Source organism: Symphodus melops, assembly GCF_947650265.1.
Source record: "Symphodus melops genome assembly, chromosome: 1".
Taxonomy (NCBI): domain Eukaryota; kingdom Metazoa; phylum Chordata; class Actinopteri; order Labriformes; family Labridae; genus Symphodus; species Symphodus melops.
The window spans coordinates 53,817,530-53,842,387 of NC_136691.1; the positions used below are offsets into that span (position 1 = coordinate 53,817,530).

Here is a 24,858-nt window from a genome sequence, read left to right on the forward strand (position 1 = left end):
ATATTCTCACCCCTTCCTAAGGGTTATTCTTCATGATTCATGTTTTGCCTTTCGAGTGGACTGTATATTTGTGTTTCCCCTTTGATTTCTTTAGCGACCATGCATGCACCTGTCAGTACCAGGAGTCCATCAGAAATAGAATAAGCTTTATTTAACAGGTGTTTTGACACACACAAGGAATTTCACTTTGATACACTTTGCTCTCCATGTACTAAAGTACAACATAAATAATTTAACTATAAACAAATAAATAAACAAAAACTAGTACTAGTATGTCTGTTATGAATAGGCATAAAGCTGAGGAAGTTGCACTGTCTGAAATTTTACATATATACAAATTAGACTGCAGGAGAATCGTAAAAACAACACATTGCCCAGTATTGTGTGCCTCGGGCTTGAATGTTTGTTGTTGTGATATCCAAACTGATATCAATATTGTTTGATTTTTTTTCTTGTGTGATATAAAACTTTAAAGTCCATCATCGTGAAAAACTTAACCCCTCATAGCACATCAATGTAACGTTCACGTCTTAATAAAAAACGCCAGAATGGCGGGCTATCATTGCTCTCATTTCTCCGTCTATCTCGCGGCAGCTTTTTGATTAAAATACGTAATATGGAAGTTTTGTTTAAAGCTTTGTTATTTTCCAATAGCATCAATCGTTTTAAAAAATCAGACACCTTTTTCGTTTTGGGTTAGAAAAGTATCAAAGTATCACAAACACACAAATAGTCACCAACAGTCAAAAACAGCAGATGTTAAGTCTCGTATTTGAACATGTTTACATGTTGTACTGATGTTTCTCTACTATTGTGGTCTTTTTTTTATAATGCTTTAGGCACATGAAACAGATCCATTTAATTCACTCTTTTTGCAGCCTGCACTACCCATTTCTATTCAGAACTGTTTGAAAATATCTCCTCCTTAGCAGCTGATCCGGAGCTTTTTTGAAAAAAATCACATGATCTTGATCAGCACATGAGGATCATTTGATATGATTAAAAGATTACTTCAGAAGAATTGTAGAAGTTCACATTTACTTTCATTTTTTTGGGGAGCTTTTAACGATCAAACGCTGAGCCTCCGCAATGATTCTTGACCGTTCTGCAAACAACATTTAACTTAGCTGTTCTAAGCAGTGGTGAGTCTGGAGTCTGTTGGGGCCTGAGGCAGAAATTTACAGGGGGCCCTGCAATCAGCATTCGTTCCCATTATGTCCAAATAATCTGACACTAACTTTTTTTTCCTCTGGAAGTTATGAAAGTATCTCTCACCCATATTTAGAGTTAGACAAGTACCATTCAGTCATTTACTATTATATAAGTGTGTGTTGTCAGATGGGCCACTGGGGGGGGGGGGGGCTTCCTGCTGCCATTGCAAACTTTGCACATGTTGAGCCCTTGCTGTGTTATAAAGTGTATCAACCCTTGGGGGGCCCCAACTGGCCTGTTGACAAGCAGCACCAATTCATTCACATGGTCTGTATATCAACAGGTGCAGATTGTGCAAGTGCAATCTCAATGTACCTAAAAGTGCACAGGGCAAGTCTCATGTTATGTCTCAGCAAGTGAAGGCTCAGATAAACATTTCACAGAGAGTCCAAAGTAAACACTTTATGGCTCCTGATAACAGGCGGTAACGATGGATGAAGGTATACATGTGTACAAGACAAAGGTAAGCTTGTAAGAGCAGCTTTAGAGATGAATATGTGTAAAACACGCATGTAAAGCTGTAACAGTGTGACTTTAAATTAATACAAGCACGACTGTAACATCAGCTGTGAAGAACTTTAACTGTGTCTCTGAACAGAGTCTGAACAGCTCCTAATCTAGGCTGTGCATTTCTTTTTGAAGCAAGTTAAAAATAAGTCGCACGTTTGTTTTAAAACGTTCCTTTTTTTGCAGGATTGTTTGGCATCGAAGCGATCCATTTATGGCTTTGTAAATGTTGTAACTGTCTTGGTTAAATGTTGTGAACCTTGTTTAAGTTCGCAGTTCAGTTCATGAGGAAGAATGCATTACAGGATTGATAAAAAAAAGAAGTAATTGAGACAACAGCTATCCTCAGCTAACTTTATGCACGCTCATCTCGGTAGCTAATAGCAATGTTAGCCTGCTAGCATTAATGCTAGCAAGAAAGTTGATCTTACGTTTTTCTGATGTGAACTATTTTAATTTAACTACCAGCATCTATGAAGTAATTATTTTAATATTGGATGGTCTCTTTGGCACTGTGTCCACCTGTTTCTATGACAACAGCCCGTTGACAACGGCCGCTGCATGGCCGACACTGCTCTGTTACTTTTTACTGCATTTTTTATACTTGAGCCTGTTTTTTTCCCCCCCCCGATCAGACACGGAGCAAAGTGGTTGCAAGTGACGATCTGTGGGTGGCAGAACTAGAAAGAATATCCTACATTTGGAAAAGAGCGTCGCGGCTGTGACGTCATCAGCGCCTTTTATGAGACGTTGAAAGATTTTCAACTTGAGCGCTCGAAGCGACCGCAGAGAAACACGGAGCGCTCGGAAAAAAAATCGCTGGGCGCTGCGCTTTTTCTCCAGGCGACCACTTTCTTCTGCTAACGCCGTCGACTTGTTGAAAACAGTAGAAAGAAGATTCTGGCGCTTAGAAAACACGCTAGGTGGACACGGGGCCTTTGATGCTTTTTAATCCAAATACGATGTTGGAGAAAAGCGGTTTGATTTTATGAAAAAAACCTTTTGGGCGTCTGTGTTTGTAAATGTTTGTGTGATGAGCTTGCATGTTATAGTTTGTCTATTATTCATGCTGAAGGTGTCAGCCAGGTAGATACAAAGACAAGTAAGCTACGATGCATGCTTGTGTTTTTAGCGGGCAGCCGTAGCATTTAGAAAACGGACAGCAGGGTGTTTAAAATATTCAAATCATTCAGTCTTTTCATGGTTAACAGATTTTCGGCGTGATACAAACGTGCACATATAAAACCTGTCTCAAGTGAGATCGAAGGATTAGGAGCTTTTTATCAGGGATATACTTCACATTCACACGTGGATAGCTGAGGAGAGGAAAAGATTAAAGCAGCAAATCCTCGGATCAGAGCGCAGCTGGCTAATTTAGTGATAAAGAGGGTTACTGATGAGTGTCATGGCGGCTGCAGATAAAGTGTAACACATGTCATGATTATCAACCATTTGTCTCTTTCTCACACACACACGCACACACACACACGCACACACACACACACACACACACTTTATCTCTTGTTTCTCAGGCTCTCTGATATCAACGTTGATGGTTTGCTCTTTTGCTGACCACTCTCTTCTTTCTGTCATTCCTTTTCTCCTCTCTCTCTTTACACGCTGTATGGCTCCCCTCCAGCACATCCATACCTCTAATTGGCTTCGCTCTGAGTGCTGGCCGAACCCGTCCTTCCCCCTCTCCCTCAGTTTTTCTCTGTATAGCTTCATCATACGGCACAAAGCTGGGGCGACGTGCTGAGTGGACTTCCAGCATCTGCCCTTCTCAGTCTGCACTATATGGGCAAAAGATTGCAGGACTGCACATTAGCTATATATCTACTGTTTAAATAATATAATATAGTATGTAACAACAACTCACAGTAAATCAAATGCTAATATAGACAACTAAATTTGATAAAAAAATAAATAAATTAACAGTATAAGCTGTTCTTTAATGTTGAGAATACTAGCAGAGACATGAGGAATTTCAAACGCTTCAGTTCATGTCCTTAGAAGAACCTCAAACGTATTTAGGTATTTAAATCCCAGAGATGCGGCCCTGGTGTGATTGTGAACTGTCTTTAAAAACAGTCTGCACAGCTTCACAGCCGTATCGATTCTTTAACATCTCATATTTGCGAGCAGCACATGGCGATATATTTCCATATTTTTGTGCACAGCTCTAGTATATGATCACACCAGCAGGGGGCGCTTTCTGCTTTTGGATTCTCTATAGTTTGACGTCAGCAGCTGAAGCAGTAACACAAAAAAAGTGAGTGATTTGTTTTAATGTAACTTTAAAAGCTGAAAATTAAAAAAGTATTACTGAAAAGAATCTGCAGGTCTACGATGTGGAACTGGCTTGTCGAGCGTGGCTTTACGTCAGCACTGCTAGCATCGCAGTCTTCAGTCCTCCTTGCAGGTTAGCGCCCCACATGGCCGTGCTGAATGTGTGGTTACATGTGGCTCCGGTCGAACCAGCCTGTATAAAGGTTAAATTATTCTTTTTTAATGGTGTCGACTAAACTGCAAGGCAGCTGTTATCTATATTTAAATAGTTTAAAAAACACAGAAGCAGCCAGTTCCTGTGAAAATGGGACTTTAGTGGATTGAAATTGGAGATACGTCTGTTATTAAAGTGGTGACTTATTCAAAGTGTTTGCTTGACTTCAGTGTAATATGCTTGTCAGCTTTAAGTCGCTTCGATGGATGTGAACGCCCTAAAAATATGAACATTCAGTTTTTATGTGATGCGTCAGGGTTGTATTGAACGGCCTTTTATAAGTGGCAATTACTGTAAGCAAGTAAATCCCTTCATATAGGAGTGAAGTTTGGCTGAGAATATGCTGAGGCAGCTGGGCATCTAAAGGAGATCCTTAATAACCTGGCCAGGAGAGGAGAGGAGACGAGGGGAGGAGAGGAGACAAGGAGTGAAGGAAAGACGAGGGGAGGAGAGGAGACAAGGAGTGAAGGAAAGACGAGGGGAGGAGAGGAGACAAGGAGTGAAGGAAAGACGAGGGGAGGAGAGGAGACAAGGAGTGAAGGAAAGACGAGGGGAGGAGAGGAGACAAGTGAAGGAAAGACGAGGGGAGGAGAGGAGACAAGGAGTGAAGGAAAGACGAGAGGAGGAGAGGGGACAAGGAGTGAAGGAAAGACGAGGGGAGGAGAGGAGACAAGGAGTGAAGGAAAGACGAGGGGAGGAGAGGAGACAAGTGAAGGAAAGACGAGGGGAGGAGAGGAGACAAGGAGTGAAGGAAAGACGAGGGGAGGAGAGGAGACAAGGAGTGAAGGAAAGATGAGGGGAGGAGAGGAGACAAGTGAAGGAAAGACGAGGGGAAGAAAGGAGACAAGGAGTGAAGAAAAGATGAGGGGAGGAGAGGAGACAAGTGAAGGAAAGACGAGGGGAGGAGAGGAGACATGGAGTGAAGGAAAGACGAGGGGAAGAAAGGAGACAAGGAGTGAAGGAAAGACGAGGGGAGGAGAGGAGACAAGGAGTGAAGGAAAGACGAGGGGAGGAGAGGAGACAAGTGAAGGAAAGACGAGGGGAGGAGAGGAGACATGGAGTGAAGAAAAGATGAGGGGAAGAAAGGAGACAAGGAGTGAAGGAAAGACGAGGGGAGGAGAGGAGACAAGGAGTGAAGGAAAGACGAGGGGAGGAGAGGAGACAAGTGAAGGAAAGACGAGGGGAGGAGAGGAGACATGGAGTGAAGGAAAGACGAGGGGAAGAAAGGAGACAAGGAGTGAAGGAAAGACGAGGGGAGGAGAGGAGACAAGGAGTGAAGGAAAGACGAGGGGAGGAGAGGAGACAAGTGAAGGAAAGACGAGGGGAGGAGAGGAGACAAGGAGTGAAGGAAAGACGAGGGGAAGAAAGGAGACAAGGAGTGAAGGAAAGACGAGGGGAGGAGAGGAGACAAGGAGTGAAGGAAAGATGAGGGGAGGAGAGGAGACAAGGAGTGAAGGAAAGACGAGGGGAGGAGAGGAGACAAGGAGTGAAGGAAAGACGAGGGGAGGAGACAAGGAGTGAAGGAAAGATGAGGGGAGGAGAGGAGACAAGGAGTGAAGGAAAGACGAGGGGAGGAGAGGAGACAAGTGAAGGAAAGACGAGGGGAGGAGAGGAGACAAGGAGTGAAGGAAAGATGAGGGGAGGAGAGGAGACAAGTGAAGGAAAGACGAGGGGAGGAGAGGAGACAAGTGAAGGAAAGACGAGGGGAGGAGAGGAGACATGGAGTGAAGGAAAGACGAGGGGAGGAGAGGAGACAAGGAGTGAAGGAAAGACGAGGGGAGGAGAGGAGACAAGGAGTGAAGGAAAGACGAGGGGAGGAGAGGAGACAAGGAGTGAAGGAAAGACGAGGGGAGGAGAGGAGACAAGGAGTGAAGGAAAGACGAGGGGAAGAAAGGAGACAAGGAGTGAAGGAAAGACGAGGGGAGGAGAGGAGACAAGTGAAGGAAAGACGAGGGGAGGAGAGGAGACAAGGAGTGAAGGAAAGACGAGGGGAAGAAAGGAGACAAGGAGTGAAGGAAAGACGAGGGGAGGAGAGGAGACAAGTGAAGGAAAGACGAGGGGAGGAGAGGAGACAAGGAGTGAAGGAAAGACGAGGGGAAGAAAGGAGACAAGGAGTGAAGGAAAGACGAGGGGAGGAGAGGAGACAAGTGAAGGAAAGACGAGGGGAGGAGAGGAGACAAGTGAAGGAAAGACGAGGGGAGGAGAGGAGACAAGTGAAGGAAAGACGAGGGGAGGAGAGGAGACAAGGAGTGAAGGAAAGACGAGGGGAGGAGAGGAGACAAGTGAAGGAAAGACGAGGGGAGGAGAGGAGACAAGGAGTGAAGGAAAGACGAGGGGAGGAGAGGAGACAAGGAGTGAAGGAAAGACGAGGGGAGGAGAGGAGACAAGGAGTGAAGGAAAGACGAGGGGAGGAGAGGAGACAAGGAGTGAAGGAAAGACGAGGGGAGGAGAGGGGACAAGGAGTGAAGGAAAGACGAGGGGAGGAGAGGAGAAAAGGGTTAAATGTTGTGAGACAGCGAGATAGAAGCTCAGAAAGAGCGAGCACTCAAACTGAAGGATATCAGATGGCCGATGCTTGCACGTGAACACACAAACACCCGCGCTCTCCCGCTGCAGTATGGCAGACACTGAGTGGCCTTTTCTCCAGCTAATGCATCACTTCCCTTCCCTGACCATCCAGTATTGATTTACCCCCCCCCCTCCTATGGAGTAACCGGCTGTAGACCTGCTCCCCTTCTCCATCTATCTCACACTCTCACACTCATCTTCTCCTCTTTCCCTTCTATCCCCTTTTCGAGATGTCCCCCCCCCCCCCCCCCCACACACACACACACACACACTTTCTATTTCTCCTTATTTGCCTCACATCTTCTCTCTCTCTCTTATCTGCTCTTCTCTCCTATCACATTTCTTCACCTGTCTCTCCCTCATCTTGTTCTCCTCTCTCCCTCTCTTGGACACGTCTGCGCTATCAATCTCCTGCCGATACCTCCAAAAAAATGTAACCTCGTTTTTTCTCCTCTCCTCCTCTCTCTAATCGTGAGCCTCGAACCTCTCTCCCTCTTTCTCTCTCCCTCTCTCTCTCTCCCTCTCTCTCTCTCTCTCTCTCTGTGTGCTTTTGCCTAAACGATGAACAGAACAGAAATAAGACACCTGCTTCCCTATGCATCATTACTGGAACTTCATTTATCTACGCCAGGCCTGAGTCCATTATTCATTTCACATGTGAACAGATGTTCTTAGTGTTAGCTAAACATGCAGGGTGACATCAGGGTGAAAGCAGAAACATTTGATTAAGACCCTGCTTTGCCAGATTTCACCCATATATCGTAGAATCACCGGTGCCAAATAAGAATCAAAAATAGGGAGGGGGGAAGTGTAAAATAAATGAGTCTATTGAAACGCTGTACCGCTTCATGGTTTTATGATTCAGCTGCTTTGATTTTATGGTGAAAAACTTTGCACAATTAGAGCCATGGACAATTTGCCACGACAGTATGTAACTGTTTATCAGAAGGTTTAAAGTCCCTATATTCTGCTTTTTCTGCTTTTAGATGCTCTTTAGTTTTCCAGGTGCCTTGCGCATGTTTAGGCACATCTATGTGCACAAATTCAAAGACCCCGAGCACATCTGGTTCCAACGCCGACCTCAGCTCCGGCTCTTCGCCTTTAGTTACTTTTGAACAAAAGTTTGATAGACTCAGAATTTCGGAGTCTCCGACACCATTTACAGTTTGGGCATCAAAAACAGTCCTTCAGAAACCAAAGGATGACATCACTCCGACTTTGCCCATATTGACAGTCCATGCCCATACACGCCATCTCAAGCCCTCACAGACTCACACACTGCACGCCTGGCATCATTAAAGTCTGCGCGCCCCGATTTTATCCCTGCGTCGTCGTCTTCTTCCCCTCGGCTGCTCCGTCCTCTCCCCTCAGAGAATCCTACGAGCCCATTAAGATGAGCAGCAGATAGATGGGATATTCATTTTATCCACGTTTTGTCTCTTGATTGGCGGCGCAGGCTGCAGGGCCGTGAGTAAGCTGATTTGTTTCGGATAAAACACAAGACACCTTCACAGAAACACGCAGTGCACACTGCGTTTGCATGACGTGGATTTTTTGCTCCCCCAATTACCTCACATTGAGCCATTTCCTTTCACTTCAGCGTCCTCGTTAAGGATGCATTTGATGAAGAAAGAAGCAAAGCTGTTTTGAGCTTCACATTCCCATCAAGACTCAATTCAGGCTGAATGGTTTCCTAAAATATCTGCTGCACTTAAAAAAAGGGGGAAGAAACTCAATTTTCTGCCTTTTTATCCCAGAGATGAATGTTGATCTCTGTAATGTAGCTGTCGTTAATGTCCGCTTACTCTTAATGAGTTTGTCTGCATTGTCTATTGAAATAAATGGAAGTCATCACTTCTCCAATAAAGTGTGCTTCCCTCAGTCAGCTGTGAAAACATTTTTCTTCATTTAAATTGTAGCCTCGCTTTCACGACTGATTTCCCTTTCACCGACTGCTGTTCTCGTACACGGCCGAGCTTCGCCTGGCTCTGAGCACCGTGATGTCATCATTAATGCATCCTGTTGGTTTCAAGTCACGTCAGCCTTGGAAACAGTCCGTGGTGTCGCCCGCACCCTTTGCTGGGTGTTTAAAAACATTGTGTTTAATGACGAAACGTTCCCTCCTTCCACACACACATTGATCTTCTGTGTTTGTGTGTGTTTGTGTCCTTCCAGGCAGACACATCGGAGGTTGCCGTCCATGCGGTTTTAGGCGGCCCAGATCCCGATGTTGACTCTGTAGCAGCGACGCTGTGCTTAGCGCTGCACCTCAGCCAGGTAACATGAACTCTGTTTTGTCTGTTTGAAATGTTCGAATAAGTGGAAACAAAACTGTTTCTGATTTCTTTAAACTCGCAAGCACTACCTGAACGTTCAACCTTCAGGAGATCATTTCAGTCATCGTTTAGAAACTTGGGTGGGGTCCTCCTGGGTCCCCCTGGGTCCCTCTGGGCCCGCCTGGGTCCGCCTGGGTCTGCCTGGTTCCTCCTGGGTCTGCCTGGGTCCTCCTGGGTCCTGGTTCATCCATTCTACTCAAACTAGTAAACCCAGAACTAACTAAGTCACCAAAACAGTACGGCAGCTTCCAGTAGCAGTTCCCACATCCTTGTGTTTGTCCTGTGTTTCCACGGCAACAGTTAACTTGTCCAGACACGGAGCATTACAACTATAAAAAAAAAAAAGGATTTCTCTGACTTTGATAACTGTTGGAAGTATTTGAGTTCATGTGAGATGCAGATATTTTAGTCTCTCTTTGAAGATTGAATCCTGAAATCCAATAATCAGATGTCCTGTCAAAACGTGTTCAATAAAAGACTTCTACTCCATCAGGACAGTCATTTATGTGTCAGCTGAACATCTGGTTTTACTCTTTAAAGGCCTAACTGTGTCTCGTGTGCTGCAGAAGGAGCTGTCGGGTGGAGTGTGCGTGCCCGTGCTGTGGGCTTGGAAGAAGAGTGACGCTTTACCCGGCGAGACGGTCGCGTATCTGCAAAGAGTGAAAATCAGCGAGAGCTCACTGCTGTGGAGGGGCGACGTGGACCTCGTGAAGCTTCATGGCAGCGGAAAACTGTCCGTGACGCTGCTGAGAGACGGACTGCTGGATGGGTAAACACACTCACATACGTGTGCAAGAGAATCAGAACACACACACACACACACACACACACACACAGGCTGGCACTTGAAAAGTGCTGAAAGCCGGTCGCAAAGTTTTATTTTTGTTAAACCTTCCCAAAGTGCAAACTTTGTAGCCTGGAGTCTCCTGCAGGATGATTTTTTTAATTTTAGTTTTAGCTTTAATGAAAGAGAGAGACCGCTGTGTTTGTGTCATTTAAATCTTTTGCTTATTAGAAACAACAAATATTGAGTATCTTTAACTTTAATTTTATTACTGTGGTGTCAAAACATCGATTATTTACGTTTTACTTGAATCATATTAAAGCTCAAAAGTCTGGTATATTAACAACCCTGATGTGTCAGATCTGTAACTTGGTTAAAATATTTTGTATTTGTTGATGTGAGGATGAGATTGAGTGTGTGTGTGTGTGTGTGTGTGTGTGTGTATTGCAGGCTTGTGTGTGTTCATCCTTCATGACCCAAAGGGAGATTTGTGTTTATGCAAATTCATTACAATCATTCGCTCCTTCCCCTGCAGCCTTTCATATCTCCCCTCCCCCCCCCTCTCTCTCTGCCAGCTCTGAGTATCACACTCTGGAGTCCAGCGTCCTGCGTGTGGTCCATCACGACGGGCAGCAGGACGACGCAGGGGGTGATGGGGCATCGTCCGCCGTGACAACAGTCGCCAGGGAGATTCTTCAAGAAGCAGCGGAGCACGTCGGCGCAGCGCTAGGGGAGACACTCAAAGGTGAGGGAGGCACATTCCCCCCCCCCCCTCCCGCCCCCCCCAGGGGGGAGTAATGGGGCGGTGAGGGAGGACACACACAAATCCCCTGACATGACTCGCTTAACACCCACCAGGAGAGAGAGAGAGAGAGGGAGATGAGGGGTGTGTGAGTAAGAGAGCGCACAGATACACACACACAGTTTTTAAACGTTCGTCTGCTTTTGTAAAGTTAGTCGTGTTTTATTTTTAAGGTAGTTATTACTCACATAGCAAGGAAAGTTATGAAAACAGATCAAAGAGAAATAATTAAAAAAAAGATAAATCCAACCTGACAGAATATAGTTCATAAAGTGTTTACAAAAAACATTGACTGTCACATTTAAATATCTATTAAACACCAGTAAAGCCAGTAAAACACCTTAAAACGCCTTAAAGTTAGAAAATACAGAGACGACACAACTCTCACAAACTCTAAAGTAAGAAAAGAAAAGTTTATTTATAGAGCAGCTTTCTTTTTTTTAAGATAAAATAATCCTCCAATCATCTCGCAAGCGGAGAAATTTACAGTTCTTTCAAAAACGGACGTCACAAAGTGCCCAAAGCGTCGTAATGATGACTGAACAGAAAAGTGTCCTCAGAGGAGCCTCAGACTCAAAGATTCAGTGTCAGCGCCGTTTTTCCAGTAATGTTAAAAACTACAATTTGCTCGTGAACAGCAGATAATAATGTTTGTGTTTTTTATCAACGGTTCGATACGACCCCTTCAAATCTGCCAATGCTGAGCCAATCCGCTCGTCAAGCTTAACCCTTAGTCGTGATCGACGCCCGTGAACGCCTTCGCTCACCCGTGTCAGGCTGTCAGTCCTGACAGGAGACGATACTTCACTCTCTGTTTAGTGGTGCTCGGCTCTTCTTTCATCTTTTACCGTCTCTCGAATGAGATTCAGTGAAAGTCAGACAAACAGAGCGTGTCGTGCGTGAAGAGTGAATTACAGAAAGAGGGAAGTTAAGCTCAGAGACGCCGAGAGAATAAGGAGAGACACTTTGAGGCAAGAGATCGATGAACCGTGTTTTCGGGCCTGTTCTCATATTTCTCTGTGAGAGTTTTTTAGACGGAGTTTTTTTCGAGTTCATTGATTCCTGAAGAGAGACCAGAAACTCAACTTCTCTGTCCTTGCAGGACAACCTGCTGCCAGAGGGAGCAGATAATTATCTCATGCTTTCCTGGAAAGTCAAACAAACCCCATGTAGCTTTGCATGATTATGTAAAATAAATAAATAAATGTAAATGTTTTAACTTGATAGAAAAAAGTCAGAGTCTGTTTGGCAAAAAAATATTCAAGGACAACACTTTTCATCTGTTGTTGACTGTTTCCTTCCTGCTTTAAAGTTATTTCAATATCTTGCTTACATCGGGGCAAAAAAATCATATTGTTTGAGTCCAGCTCTGTCGAAGACGTTTATTGACGAGTGTCTCTTAAAACAGCTCTCGTAACCTACTTAATAATAATAATAATAATTTATACTTTATTAATCCCACGAGGGGAAATTCGGTTTACACTCTGTCTAACACACACATAGGCCGAGATGCACACTCATGCACAAACAGGGTTCTAGTGACATGCATTAATGGAGATGTCTCAGAGTGAGGGGGCTGCCCACAGCGAGCGCTCCAGAGCAGTTTTTGGGGTTCGGTGCCTTGCTCAGGGGCACCTCAGCAGTGCTCAGGAAAATGGACTGGCACCTCTCCAGCTACCAGACCAATTTCCGGACTTGGTCCGTGCCGGGACTTGAACCGGCGACCCTCCGGTTCCCAACCCAAGTCCCTACAGACTGAGCTACTGCCGCCCACAACGGCACAGCTACTTGGTACTTAACATGTCACTGTGGTGCTCGAAAGCTCAAGATTCAAGGTTTCTTTATTAGTACTTTATTAGTTTGTTGTGCACACAGGAATTCAGCTTTCCACAGATACAGATACAACATGAAATAAAGGACGCTACATACATTAAAACAAACGACATTGATGACATCATGGCGTCATGTCGAAGTGCTCACAGACGTCTGTGAAGAAGCTAAAAATATCCCGACGTGCTCAAAGTGCATCATCCTGCGCTGGCTTTGTGCTGCAGCTGCAGGGGTGAAAGACTTCCTGTAGCGTTTCGTCGCTTCCTTCAGAAGCAGCAAATCGACATGCCAGAGCGGAGCGAGGCTGAAACTCCCCGTTCGAGGGATGAGAGCGGTCGTTAAGGGTAGTGCTCGCCGCACGCTGCAGCGGTAAAGATCAGACGTCCAACCGGTTGGATTGAGACTCTCCTCTGAGTTTGCTCGCCCACTTGACTCTGGCGACGTTCATCAACGATGCCATCAAATTAAAAGTGAAATTCTTTTTCTTCTTCAACTAATATTTACTTCTGAACAAAAAGCTTTTAATAAGAGTCGAGATGCTCTGCTGCTTTGGTTTCTGTTATACTGTTTGTACCTGTCTATATGTTGCCTGTTTATCTATGTGCATGAACTGAGCAAGGTCGTGAGGACACATTTCCCCCGGGGGACGATAAAGTCTTGTCTTGTTAAAACTTGAGTCTGCTCTTCATGTTTGTTTGTTTGTCAACAGAGGCCTTGCTGCTGCAGAGAGAAGCTCTTTGGATCAAACATGGCCGACGGTCTTCACAGACGGAGGAGCTCCTGAGATGCTTGGAGGGTCGGAGTGACGTCACTGCAGGTCAGCATGCCGAGGCATCGCTACAAGGTGTTTTTTTTAATTTAATTTAAACCAAATGTGTTTGTTCAGATTTTCGACTTAACGAGGGAACAAACAATCAGACAAACAGAGGAGGATCTAAGAACATTCATAAACTAATTATAGGCCCTATACACATATAAGTAACAAAATAGAGGAAATATGTACAAAAATATCAGCAACTATTTAAAGCATTACAACTTCTTCAGACTTCCTCAATTCAGAAACTCTTTAAATATATCTAATTTTTTAAAAATGTCCCCGTCACTGTCACAGTTTGAAGTCAACTTTCGAGCCATGACTGTTAACTGATGTGCAAAACATGTCTGCAGTATGTCTTCTTGTAGAGAAATAATCGTTTTTCTAATCCGTGCTGCTCGGTGGCCATTCAGGGCTCAGTCCTTATCACAGTGGACCAGGTCCCTCTCCAGCCCGGGTGCTTTGCTGCAGCTCGTCACCGTTCCCTCCTCTGCATTTACAGCCTTCACCCCACCAAGAAAAAAAAAAGTTAACAGCTTCTAGATTTGCTTCCAAACTTATCACACTCTACACTGATTCACCACTTCTGTGCAGGTCAGAGAGATTTTTCAAAATGTCCTCCAGAGACCTGGACAAGTATGCTGCTGACTCAAACTTACAGAGTAAACCTGTTACCCCCCCCCCCCCCATTAAACTGTGTTTTGCTCTGTCTGTTGTGACATCGTTTTGTACTCTTGTGTGTGTTTTATATAACTGTCAGTCTGTTTGTGTGTGCTGGCTGGATGTAGACTTGGAGCAGCAGCTGGCCGTGGAGTTGAAGGAGTTTTCTGATGGAGAGATGACCGTAGCGCTGGCTTCAGTCACCACAGAGAAGGAGGTGAGTTTAATATTTTCAGCCTATTTAAAAATAAACACAAAGAGATTCAGCATTGAACAAAAAAAAAAGATATTTTTTATGGCGATTAAAAGAAGCATGTGCGACTTTTTTGATCCAACAGCATCAAACCGAAACAAACTGCTGTTTGGCGACGCCGCCGCTAGTCTGAATCCTCCGCTCAGCTCCGACGACACGCCTCCGAACCCCTCTCCGCTCCCATTCACACGAAGGAGTTATGAATTAGATCGCAGCATAATGAAGCACCATTAAGCACAAGCGGCGGTCAAAATGTTTCTTGATCGAGCTGCAGTTGACTGTGTCCTGCTTTATTGTGTTAGCATGCTAATGTTAGCGCTCTTTGGTTAGCTTCATATTGCACATAAATTGACCGTGATCTAAACACTTACATGACATCCAAATAATCAGTGACTATGTTCTTTTTTTTTTCTCTCTCTCGTCCTTGACTAAAACAGCTTCATATTTAAGACCGTCCCGTTCATGTAAACACAGCGCTGACAACAACACAGCTGGAGGGACTCGAGCTTCACACTCCTTGTAAACAGTCAGGACTCAGAGACAAGTTTGATTTGTGCTTTATTTACGTGTAAAATGTCGCACATTCTTCCTCTACAGGTCTATTTGAAAACCGAAAACCCAAATTAAGATGAAGTCATTTTATCGGTCATGAATCTTGTGAGCTGAGAAAACGTTTCAGGCACATTTTCTTTCCAGTGAGGGAATCACTTCATGACGTAACTAATCGATGGATTACTTGAGTTGCAGAACTTCTGAAAACTCTAAAAGAAAACTCTGAAACACGTTTCAAACCATTTGTTCCACATCACTTCAGTATATTACCTTAATAGCAATCATCCATTATTAGTACAGCATAGTGCCAATTCATGACAAGACGCTTTACATAAGAGTCCACACTTCCTCGCCGCTGAGGCGGAGGTCGGGGCAGACCGTGCATGAACGAGGACGGCGGTGGTTGTGGGGACGAGACGTCAGAGACGTCGGGTGGTGACAGTGCGAGATCACCTCGCTGAAGGTTTGGGCAGCTCCATCTACGAGAGAGCCTGACTTCTGCTGTCAGGACAAGGCCTGCTTCCTGTTCAATCATGGGGCTTCTGATGGGATGTAACGTGGCTGCCTGACTTTAGTCGGATGTCAGAAGAAAGACGAAGAAAAACTTTTAACTCCTGAAGTGAGTAAAAAAAAAAAGTTACTTTCGATGGCTTTGACGCCTCGGAAACATCCCACCTGCACTGTTCTGTGTGTGAGTACAGGAGCCCCTCTGATGCTGTGATGTTCTACATGTAGATGAGATTCAGATGGAGCGCCTCACACACACACACACACACACACACACACACACACTCAGGTGTCACCTGCCTCCCCATTGCTATCCTAAAACCCAGCCCACACACACCGAAACATACACAACCTTTGTTATACGTTTGTGTTGACTTTTTCCATCTTTCCATCTCTGTTTCTCTTGTTCTTCATTTGCAATCACTCACACACACACACACACACACACACACACACACACACACACACACACACACACACACACAGGGTGCGTTAAGCCTTTAAGCCTACCCCTCGCTTTTCTCCCTGCTGCAACTTCTAATGTGTTCACCCCCCCCCCCCCCCCCCCTCCCTCCACCAGCACAACAGCCCCCCTAAAAAAAATCATTCATTATTTCTTTTATATCTCCTTCTCACTTCCAAAGCCCATTTTTCTCAGCGGCTGCCTAGCGTGCGGTATTAGGCTATGTGTAAAATAAATGATGTCTGTAGCCGTAGGGGTATGGCTCTGCCTCCCTCAGAAAACTACCTAACGTCCAAGGAACATTAAACACCCAGATCCTCGTTTAGCGAATAAATAACCATTCATTTGAATGGCTTTGTCTGCGTGTGCGCACCGGACTTTCTGTGCATATTTTACCAGCGCTGTGCCTTCATGCTGTGTGTCAGGAGCGAGGGAGAGAGAGGGAGAGAGCGAGAGGAAGAGAGAGAGGGCCCATTAGAGACTTAATATAGAATAAATGGCCAGGGGCCTCTGTGTCGCCAGCGGACCCTCCAACTCCACAGCGTCATGGTGGGTTACTAATGACCTGAGATCGGGCTCCAAAATGAACTCCTTGTATTCATGTCATTTGCAGTGTGTATATATTTATATATTATTTTTTAATTGTGTTTGAAAAGAGACTAAAACGGTATGACTGTCATTTATTGAGGGGGCTTCGGGAAGTTCTGCCTTAAATGATTCTTTCCAGAAAACTAAATAAATTAGATTCAATTAGTATTTAATGGTTTATGTGTTATGTGTTTGTCAGAGTGTGTTTTTTTTAGGCGTGTGTGTTTGATGGCAGTTAAAGAAGACAGAGTTAGAGTTTGGCTGTGATTGCCTAGTTAGCAGGAGAGAAAAAGCGTCAGTGTGTTTGTTGTAACGATGTGGACACATCGTATAGACTGACTAATGTTTTTCTGTTTCCTGTACAAACATACATTAGTCAGTGTGTGTGTGTGTGTGTGGGTGTGTGTGTGTGTGTGGGTGCATACTAAAAGGACGAAACAGAAAAAAAGATTAGAAAGGAGTTTAATCAGTTTCTCATTATTTATATCTGCTGATCAAATGTAGTGCAAACTTTAAAACTGTCCAAATAAGTATTTCTATCAGGTACATACACAAAGTTTACTTTCATACGGCACCAGTAAAAATAAACACATGTTTCGATACCATGGCAACAGTCCTATAAGTACCTAATACTGGGTCATTTCTCATTAACATGCAGCTCCCTGTACACTTTCTAAATCTGAACAAATTAGACAGAGTGCAGAAGTTTTCCTGCAATTCATGATGCAAGAAAACCTCCAACGCAGCGCTCTCATGAAAGTGATGTCCTGCTTTTTTAGCTTTAGCTTTTCTTTTTTTTTAACATTGATTTTATTGATTTTCAATTTAATAATCCAGTGACTAAATATACCCCCCCCCCATTAACCGCGTCCCTCCCTCCTTCCCGCTCTCTCTCCCGCTCGTCCCTTTACGTCTAAACTTGTTAATCAGGTAAACCGGTTAATTAGCTGTTTTGTTATCCTGAAAAAATCCCCAAAAAAATAAGTTGACTTCCACATGAAATAAGTGGTTATCACAGGATAACGATGTATGTCTGTTTAGGGCTTCCGTAGTTTTCTCTCCGCTGTGATTGAGTTTGAAAATGGGAAAGTGATCAAACTCTTTAAATTTAAGGTCATTAATTTTTCCTTCAGGAAGGCTGGATTATTGTAAAGTTGTTTGTTTTTCTGTTTGTGGTAAACAAAATCAATCATGTTTGCCGCTGCTGTAACTGTGTGTGTGCGTGTGTGTGTGTGTGTGTGTGTGTGAGAATTTGTAATGGTGACTGTTAACTTCTAAATATCTGCTTAGAGGATTACACGTTCATAAGATTTGATATTTTGGAGGATTTTGATTACTCCTTTTCTGTTGTTGATTTTTGTCTTTGAAGCTTTTTTCTGTGTGTGTGTGTGTGTGTGTGTGTGTGTGTGTGTCCATCTCTCCATCTGAGGTACGCTTTAGGTTTCGTTTCGGCGACGTTGATTGTCTCTAATGTGTTGTTTGTTCACAGTCCTGCGGCCCTTCTGTTTGTTTATGCGGGGCCAGTTTTGCCCTACGCCGCTTGCACAAATAATTATGCTGCCTAATGAAGGGCCCCGCAGCCTCTCGGTAAATGCCTTTCTGATGAGAGGCAGTCGGAGACAGCAGGTGCAGGGTGGGCCTCCCAGGGACTGAGATTGAAGACGAGAAAGTCAGGGTGCCACGCCCCTCTGTACTCTTATACTTTTTTGGGGGGGGGGTGTTTTTTTGTTTTTTTTGCTCTCAGTTTTTTTTCTTTTTTCGGTGATCCACAGAGCTCGTTCTGCTGCAGCTACTCGCCATCAGAACCCGGTCTTCAAAAGTAATCCTACTGGATGTAAGATATCAGATAGGATTCACACTTGAAGTCAGGGTTGTTCAAGTGTAAAAAAAAAACAAAAAACGGTTCATGTAATCTGATAAAATATGGTAATCCAATCCTGATTTATCCAGATAAACCTCCAGTGTGTGTTGTTCAGAGAATGATTATTCTGTGTGTGTGTCTGGATGTGATACACATATTAGTTTAAAGGTATTTGATCATTGCAGATATTTGTTTTCATGCACTCAAATTATTTTTTGCCTCAGTGTCAAAGAAGATAAAATCAACATTTGGGTCATAAATAGTCGAGACTCAGTTACCCAGAAAGTTTTTAAAAAATAATCCAGATTTGATAAATCCACTTTTTATCTATCCCTAGCCAAGTTATCTAGCTCGTTTTAACCTGGTCTTTTGAAGAACAACTGGATTGGATCAAAACAGAGCTTTTTATGGATTACCAAATCCTTATTAGTGGTGTATAAACGCAACACACACTTTGTCCACAGGGGGCGCCAAACTGACACATCCTCACAGTTGATTTATGTTATGTTTATGTTTTATATTGATACTATTTTGAGAAATATTTTGACACTTAAGAAAAACAGCATTTTAATGCAAAATATATTTTAAAGAAAGTTCTTAAAATATTTACAACCACCTCGTGAAAAAGCTGTTTTGTTTGACACATCTGTGATCCAGTCTGAAGCCAGCTGATGGGATCACAGTGAACCTGATTTTTTTGGGTTAAACTAATCCTAATCCTCCTCGACAGTTTTAAACAACACACACCGGTTTAGATTATCTGTCTGGATTGGATTATCTGATCCTTTCTGATACATGATCCTTTTCTGTTTTGAAACAACCCAATTTATAGATTTGACTCTCACCGATAGCTTTGATCTTGATGGGTCTTTTTTTAAACAATCGAACCCTGTATCTGGATCAGGTTGATCCTGTCCAGTGACTCATGGTAGAAAAAAGTGGATCATCAACTCTGGACCATTCTCATGGATGATGGATTTCCTGACTGTAATATTTAGCAGCTCTTTATTTTAGTACGCATTCAGACTCAAACGCAGCCATAAGGATGAAACAAAGATCCATGACATGTATCTACACAGCGAGCTCTTTTTTTCCATTAGTTTGTCTGGGTGTAACAGACGTTATATCAGTTTTTTTTCTTTACGATTTACGACGTTGTTTATTTATGTTGTTTATTGAAAAGTCGCTCCACAAGAAAGTCATCAAACTGTATCTTAAATAACTTGCACTGATGTTGTTTTCTCATCATCTTCTCCTCCGCGTTCTTACTCTTCTCCCGTTTTCATTCTCCCCCTGTGGCTTCTTTGGGCTTTGAGGGCAAACAAACACACAAAACAAAACATTTATAGACTCAGCTCTTGTATCTGGGCCCCTAAATCCCTTCACTACGAGCTGAGTGAATGAAGCATGCGGAGAGGGCCCATATGAGAGAAACAGACAGAAAGACATTTGGGCTTTTTTCTTTGCAAACTTTTACCCCCCTCCCTTTTTCCCTCTGTCTCTCCAAAAACTTCATAAGCACTAATACTCTTGTGTACGCGTGCATGCGCAGGAGCGTGAGAGACTGGCATGACTTGTCGGCTTGTGTCTGTGACTGTGCACGTGTGCATGTGAGTGTGTGTGCGGTATATGTGGCACATGTGTGCGTGCATTTGCATGCGTGTGTTTGAGCAGAGTGGTGTCAGCTCGCTCCTTGCCACCCCATTTGCTGTAGCTGTACCGCTGTGATCACAGACAGATGTATAAATCAAACCTCGCTTGATGGATTCATCAGGGTGGCGAAACGATCGCCTGAGAAGAACTTGCAACTCTCTTAGCGTTCTGTGTTCTGACGGAAAGGGTATGCAAAGAGCCTAAATGGATGAACGCTTGATTAATTCTTTGCCGGAGATGTTGGCGACAGCAGGAAATGTGTTTTTGCTTTGACTGTGTTTGCACGGGAATTTACGCACGCGGGGCGTGAGTTATGAGGCCCGAGTTTTGTACCTAAGGCTATTGTGCATAATGATGGCAGGTTGGGAGAACTGCAAGCAGCCGCTAAAGACTTGCTACCTGTGGAGCAAAGACAACCAAAGAGGGAGGCAGTTCGTATGAGTGTGTGTGTTTGTGTGTGTGTGTGTGTGTGTGGATTGGGACTGAGTGTGGAAGGAAAAATAAAGCTGCAACGTGCGAGATGGAATCGTTTTTGTACATGCACTCCTGAAAGTTTGAGGACAGGCTGCACCCTGACATCTCCCAGAGTTGCTCTTTCATGATTCATGACCCTCACAGCTGGAGATTTTCAACGTCAGATGGAAGACGGGGGGGTCTCATGAGATGACATGACTTAAGACTAAACTGAATGTTGCAGAAGTCACAGGATAATACTTTCAAAATATCCAAGATGAAGCAGAATCAACAGTTTCGACGCGATGATGACACTTTTCTCCTTCGTATTAACGCTGCATTTAAATGGAAATATTCACAGTATGAATACAGAGCTGAATTAAATAACACGTTTCATTATGTGTGTCAAGTTTGTTCTGATGCATGTTACTGTATATGAATGTCATCAACCCCACTCGCTCGCTCGTCTTATTTTACCAGGTAGATAAAAGTCCAGGTGAAGTTAGAGTGAAAAATCTGCACGTCTGCATTCACATAATTCAACTCAGTGACATTTCTGCAAGTTCTCAGGAGTCTGAAGTAAAAGTGACTCCAGAGAGGAAGAGGTTAATTGTTACACGGTGACACACGGGTGACTTGATTTAAATTGGTGTACGGCATCTTAAGTGACATAATGCAGCAAGAATGAATATGAGATGTAAAATTGAAACTTAGATTAAAGAAGAAAATTAAACTAAATAAACTCCAAAAGACTCGAGACAGTCAGCTGAGATTTGGTTTAAAAATGTTGTGATCAGGGACGAGTTTTTATTTCTGAAAGGTGCCAAACAAAAAGTGTTGTTTTAATCTGCTTTAAATTGTTTTTAATCACTTTAACTATGAACACAAAACCTTCTGCTCCACTTCTTTTCTGCCTCTGTCTCAGTCACCACTTTTCCCGTGCTCTCTCTTTTCACCATCACAAGAAACACAATCAGGTTATTTCAGCCATTTGTGGGTTTAAAAGGCTGTTTTAAATCCTTGATATAAAACTTAATGTTGTGAGTATATAAATATATATATGAATGTGGCTTCATCCACAGATGAATTATACATTTATGTATTTATTTGTTATATTTATCCATATAATATCTGTATTATGAATGTTAAAAATTCAACTAAACGTTATCGTCTTGAGTATAAATAAAGAGTAAATGAATTTCTGATATAATTAACTTTTTCATTATTAAAGCATCTCGCTTACTCGTCATCTTTAAATATGTCATAAAATATCACAAATGATGATTATACTTCAGTTTGTTTGTGAAATCTCCTCCTTCCAAAAGCTCAACAAATGTGGGGCAGGTTTTTTTGCGTCCAGATCGTGAGTTTCTGGGAGACAGTTAGCGAGTGGATTTTATGGCTAATATGTTGGTAATTTATAAGAAAAGGCAATCTGTGTATCTGGGGGTGGCAGAAAGAGGGAGGACGAGGAGGGGGAGGCAATATGAGTAGTAATTTACTCAGTTAAGAGCCAAATGGCAGACAGACTGTCGCCCTGCGTGTCATCTCGCAGATTTGCACTCTGCTCGTTTTCTGACTACATTTTCCTGCGCTGTGTGTTTGTGTGTGTGAGAATGTGTGTGTGTGTGTGTGCGTTTGAGTGCACATGCACGCAGTTGGGAAGTAGCATTAGAGCAGCAGCATCATTTGAGCATTTCTTTGTACACTGTACTGTAAATCATGACGACTTTATTGCTTTGCCAGAGCTCATATGTGTACATACTGGTACATGTTTGTTCACTGGGATTACAGTAGACGACTGCAGGCAGATTTATGTGCGTGTCTGCATGTGTTAGAGTTTGATGTGCCTTTTTACTTGTGTGTTTGCACTTCTGTGAGTGAATATGTGTGTTTTAAAGAATCTGAGGAGGCTTCATTGCACTCATCAGGATATCAGTGTTGAGAAATGGCAGTGTCAGTGAAATGACAGTTGTGCGTGTCTGTGTGTGTGAGAGGATTGATGGGCCTGAGCCCGACAGCAGCCATATTGCAGAGAGAGAGAGAGAGAGAGAAGGATGGGATGGAGCGGGGATCAGGGGGGAAGTTTTGTAGCCCCCTCATCCTCACAGGTTAATATTGACACAGCCTGGGCAGACACAGAGCCTGCAGCGCTCATCAGTCACTTTCAGTGGACCCAGACAAATGCACACACACACACACACACACACACACACACACACACACACACACACACACACAAACAGAAGGACCACACACACTCTCAGAAACGGCACCCAGGAAAAATACAAACATACCTCCAGCTGCGGACACGACTATTTTGACAACGAGCACGTAAACATGAATATGTTTCAATGGAGAGACGAACCTGAATGTCAAAGTTTGATTTTCTCTCTCTGTTGTTTAAAAGTTCAACTTAAATAAGCACAACAACAATTTTAAGAACTTTATAAAACAAACAGTTGCACAACAAGTCGATATTAATCAAGCAAATATATACAAAGTGTCACTTTGCACATTTTATGTCTAACCCTGCGTTGCAAATTATAGTTGCAATAACACTGTTGTTAATCATTTCAGAAAGATAGAAAAGGCAAGTTCCCTTGACAAACAAAACAATTAATTAATGCAACTTTCCGTCCATCAATCATTGTGCGTGTCACTGAATTACCATAATCTGTGCATGGTGGCTGTTTTAAGAGCAAACAGTTAATTTACAAACTATAAATCACAAAATGTCTCTCTACCCCTCTGTGCGCTTTGACAGCTCCGTCTCTCATCGCTGCAGATGAAGGCTTACTTTAAACCACTTCAGTTTTAGAAAAAAAGCACTAAATCGTATGCGCAATGAAAGGCAGGGGTCTTACAAAGTTTTCCGTACAGCTGTAGCATAAATGTTTCGTAAACATTTTGAGACTATCGTCTGTACTTGTGTTTGTCATTATAAGTTATTTAATACTTCAAAACGAAGAGGTGAAACTTTCAAGCAGCTCGCCTTACACATGTCCTACCTTTTTTTTTTTTTTTTTTGTCGTATTTGCAGGACTGGCACGACTATGTAGAAGTGCTGAAATCCTTCAGTCATCGTCACGACTACGATGGCTTGGTGGTTCTCCTATCAGTGGATGACACTCTTCATCATCCCCGCCAACAGATGGCTGTCTACTCAAGCAACACAGATATCCTAAACCAGGTAAATTACCAGAATATTTATAAAAAAGACCACTGAAAGAGTACGCCTCATTTCTTGTTTAAGGAGAGTAAGATGAGAAACTAGGATAAACTTTCAGACCTGTTCCGCTACTATGCTGAAACAGCCCACCACTACACCTCGTGTATCTCATCCCAGCAAAGGCAGAGTGGTGAACACTCCCTCACCCCAAAGTCAAATTCTTCTAAGTTGTTTGATGTCCTGCTAGCTGTTACCCAAGTTGTACTGAGCTAAGCCAACCAGCTATCCGACTAGCTGACTTCACAGAGACAATAAAATGTGCTCATTGTCTCTGTGAAGTCACCTATTAGTTTTGAAGAGGAGTTAAGAAGCCCAACTATGGTGGTCGCCATATTGGCAATGCTTACTCCAATAAACTTCTGGCTAATTCAGAAGCAGGCGTAGAGGTGGAGTTAAGCCGAAACACGTCCCATCCAGCTCGTCATCTAACAAGAGAATCTGTCTGTGATTCACATGTTTACGTTCATTGATGTGCACGGTCACTATTTTAAATGAATAAATAAAGTGGACAGGTCAGCAACAGGATTAAGCTAAAGTGAAGACAACACCTCTTGCAAAAAAGCAAGTGTGCCTGCCTGTCAGTCAGTCAAATCATGAAACTATAGAGACCATAAGCTTGTTTGTACCAGGTTGTAAACATGATTACTTCTTCTGTAAAAATGGTCATTTTAATGTGGGACCTAACGGGGATTTCATGTCGTCTTCATGTGGACACTTGAGGAACTGCCGATTTTTGCACTTCTGCAAGGGCTCCTTTTATACTGGAGAGACGTTATAACTGTATTCACCCACCAAAAAAAGAATAAGCTTGTTTCCTAAAGTGTCATTTTGTTTCTTTAACAAACTTTTAAATGATAAGAAAAACTTACAACAGTGATTTTCTTTGCAGATTTGCTGTGAGTTGGAAGAGTGCTCCAGCTGGTCTCTTTCTGGTGAACTGGAAGCCAAGGAAAGTTTCCAATTATACCACATTCCTATAAACACCACTGTATCTTCTGGTACTCCTCCTCTGCTGCTGGAAGAAATACAGGGCCTCCTCAAAGACTTTGTTGACAGGCGGAGCTCGGTTTTAGCCTGCCATCCCAGCAGTAGGACCTCTTCCACGGAGGGAGTCGCTGGCAGCGTGGAGTTCTCCCAGGGATCCTCTGGGATCAATGACATGGATGGTTCTGACATTGAGAGAGCTGAGGAAGGCGGTGGAGATGCAGTAGCAATAGCAAGGTAAGTACATGAAAACGTTTTATTTTTGCTTCAGTTTCACACCTTGAAACTATTTGATG

General features: G+C 43.3%; 1 protein-coding gene across 5 annotated transcripts in view; it reads left to right on the forward strand.

Annotated features, from left to right (window-relative positions):
* Positions 1-24,858, forward strand: part of LOC306828358 (uncharacterized protein) — a 43,541-nt gene that overhangs the window by 1,174 nt on the left and 17,509 nt on the right. For 4 of the 5 annotated variants that reach the window (XM_079350773.1, XM_079350776.1, XM_079350777.1 and 1 more), the window contains exons 2-8: positions 8,966-9,067; positions 9,693-9,895; positions 10,486-10,655; positions 13,252-13,386; positions 14,145-14,233; positions 23,390-23,539; positions 24,468-24,799. In XM_079350773.1, coding sequence (XP_079206899.1) covers positions 8,966-9,067; positions 9,693-9,895; positions 10,486-10,655; positions 13,252-13,386; positions 14,145-14,233; positions 23,390-23,539; positions 24,468-24,799 — 1,181 coding nt within the window. The remainder of the gene's footprint in view (positions 1-8,965; positions 9,068-9,692; positions 9,896-10,485; positions 10,656-13,251; positions 13,387-14,144; positions 14,234-23,389; positions 23,540-24,467; positions 24,800-24,858) is intronic. The other variant, XM_079350775.1, reaches the window with a different exon arrangement.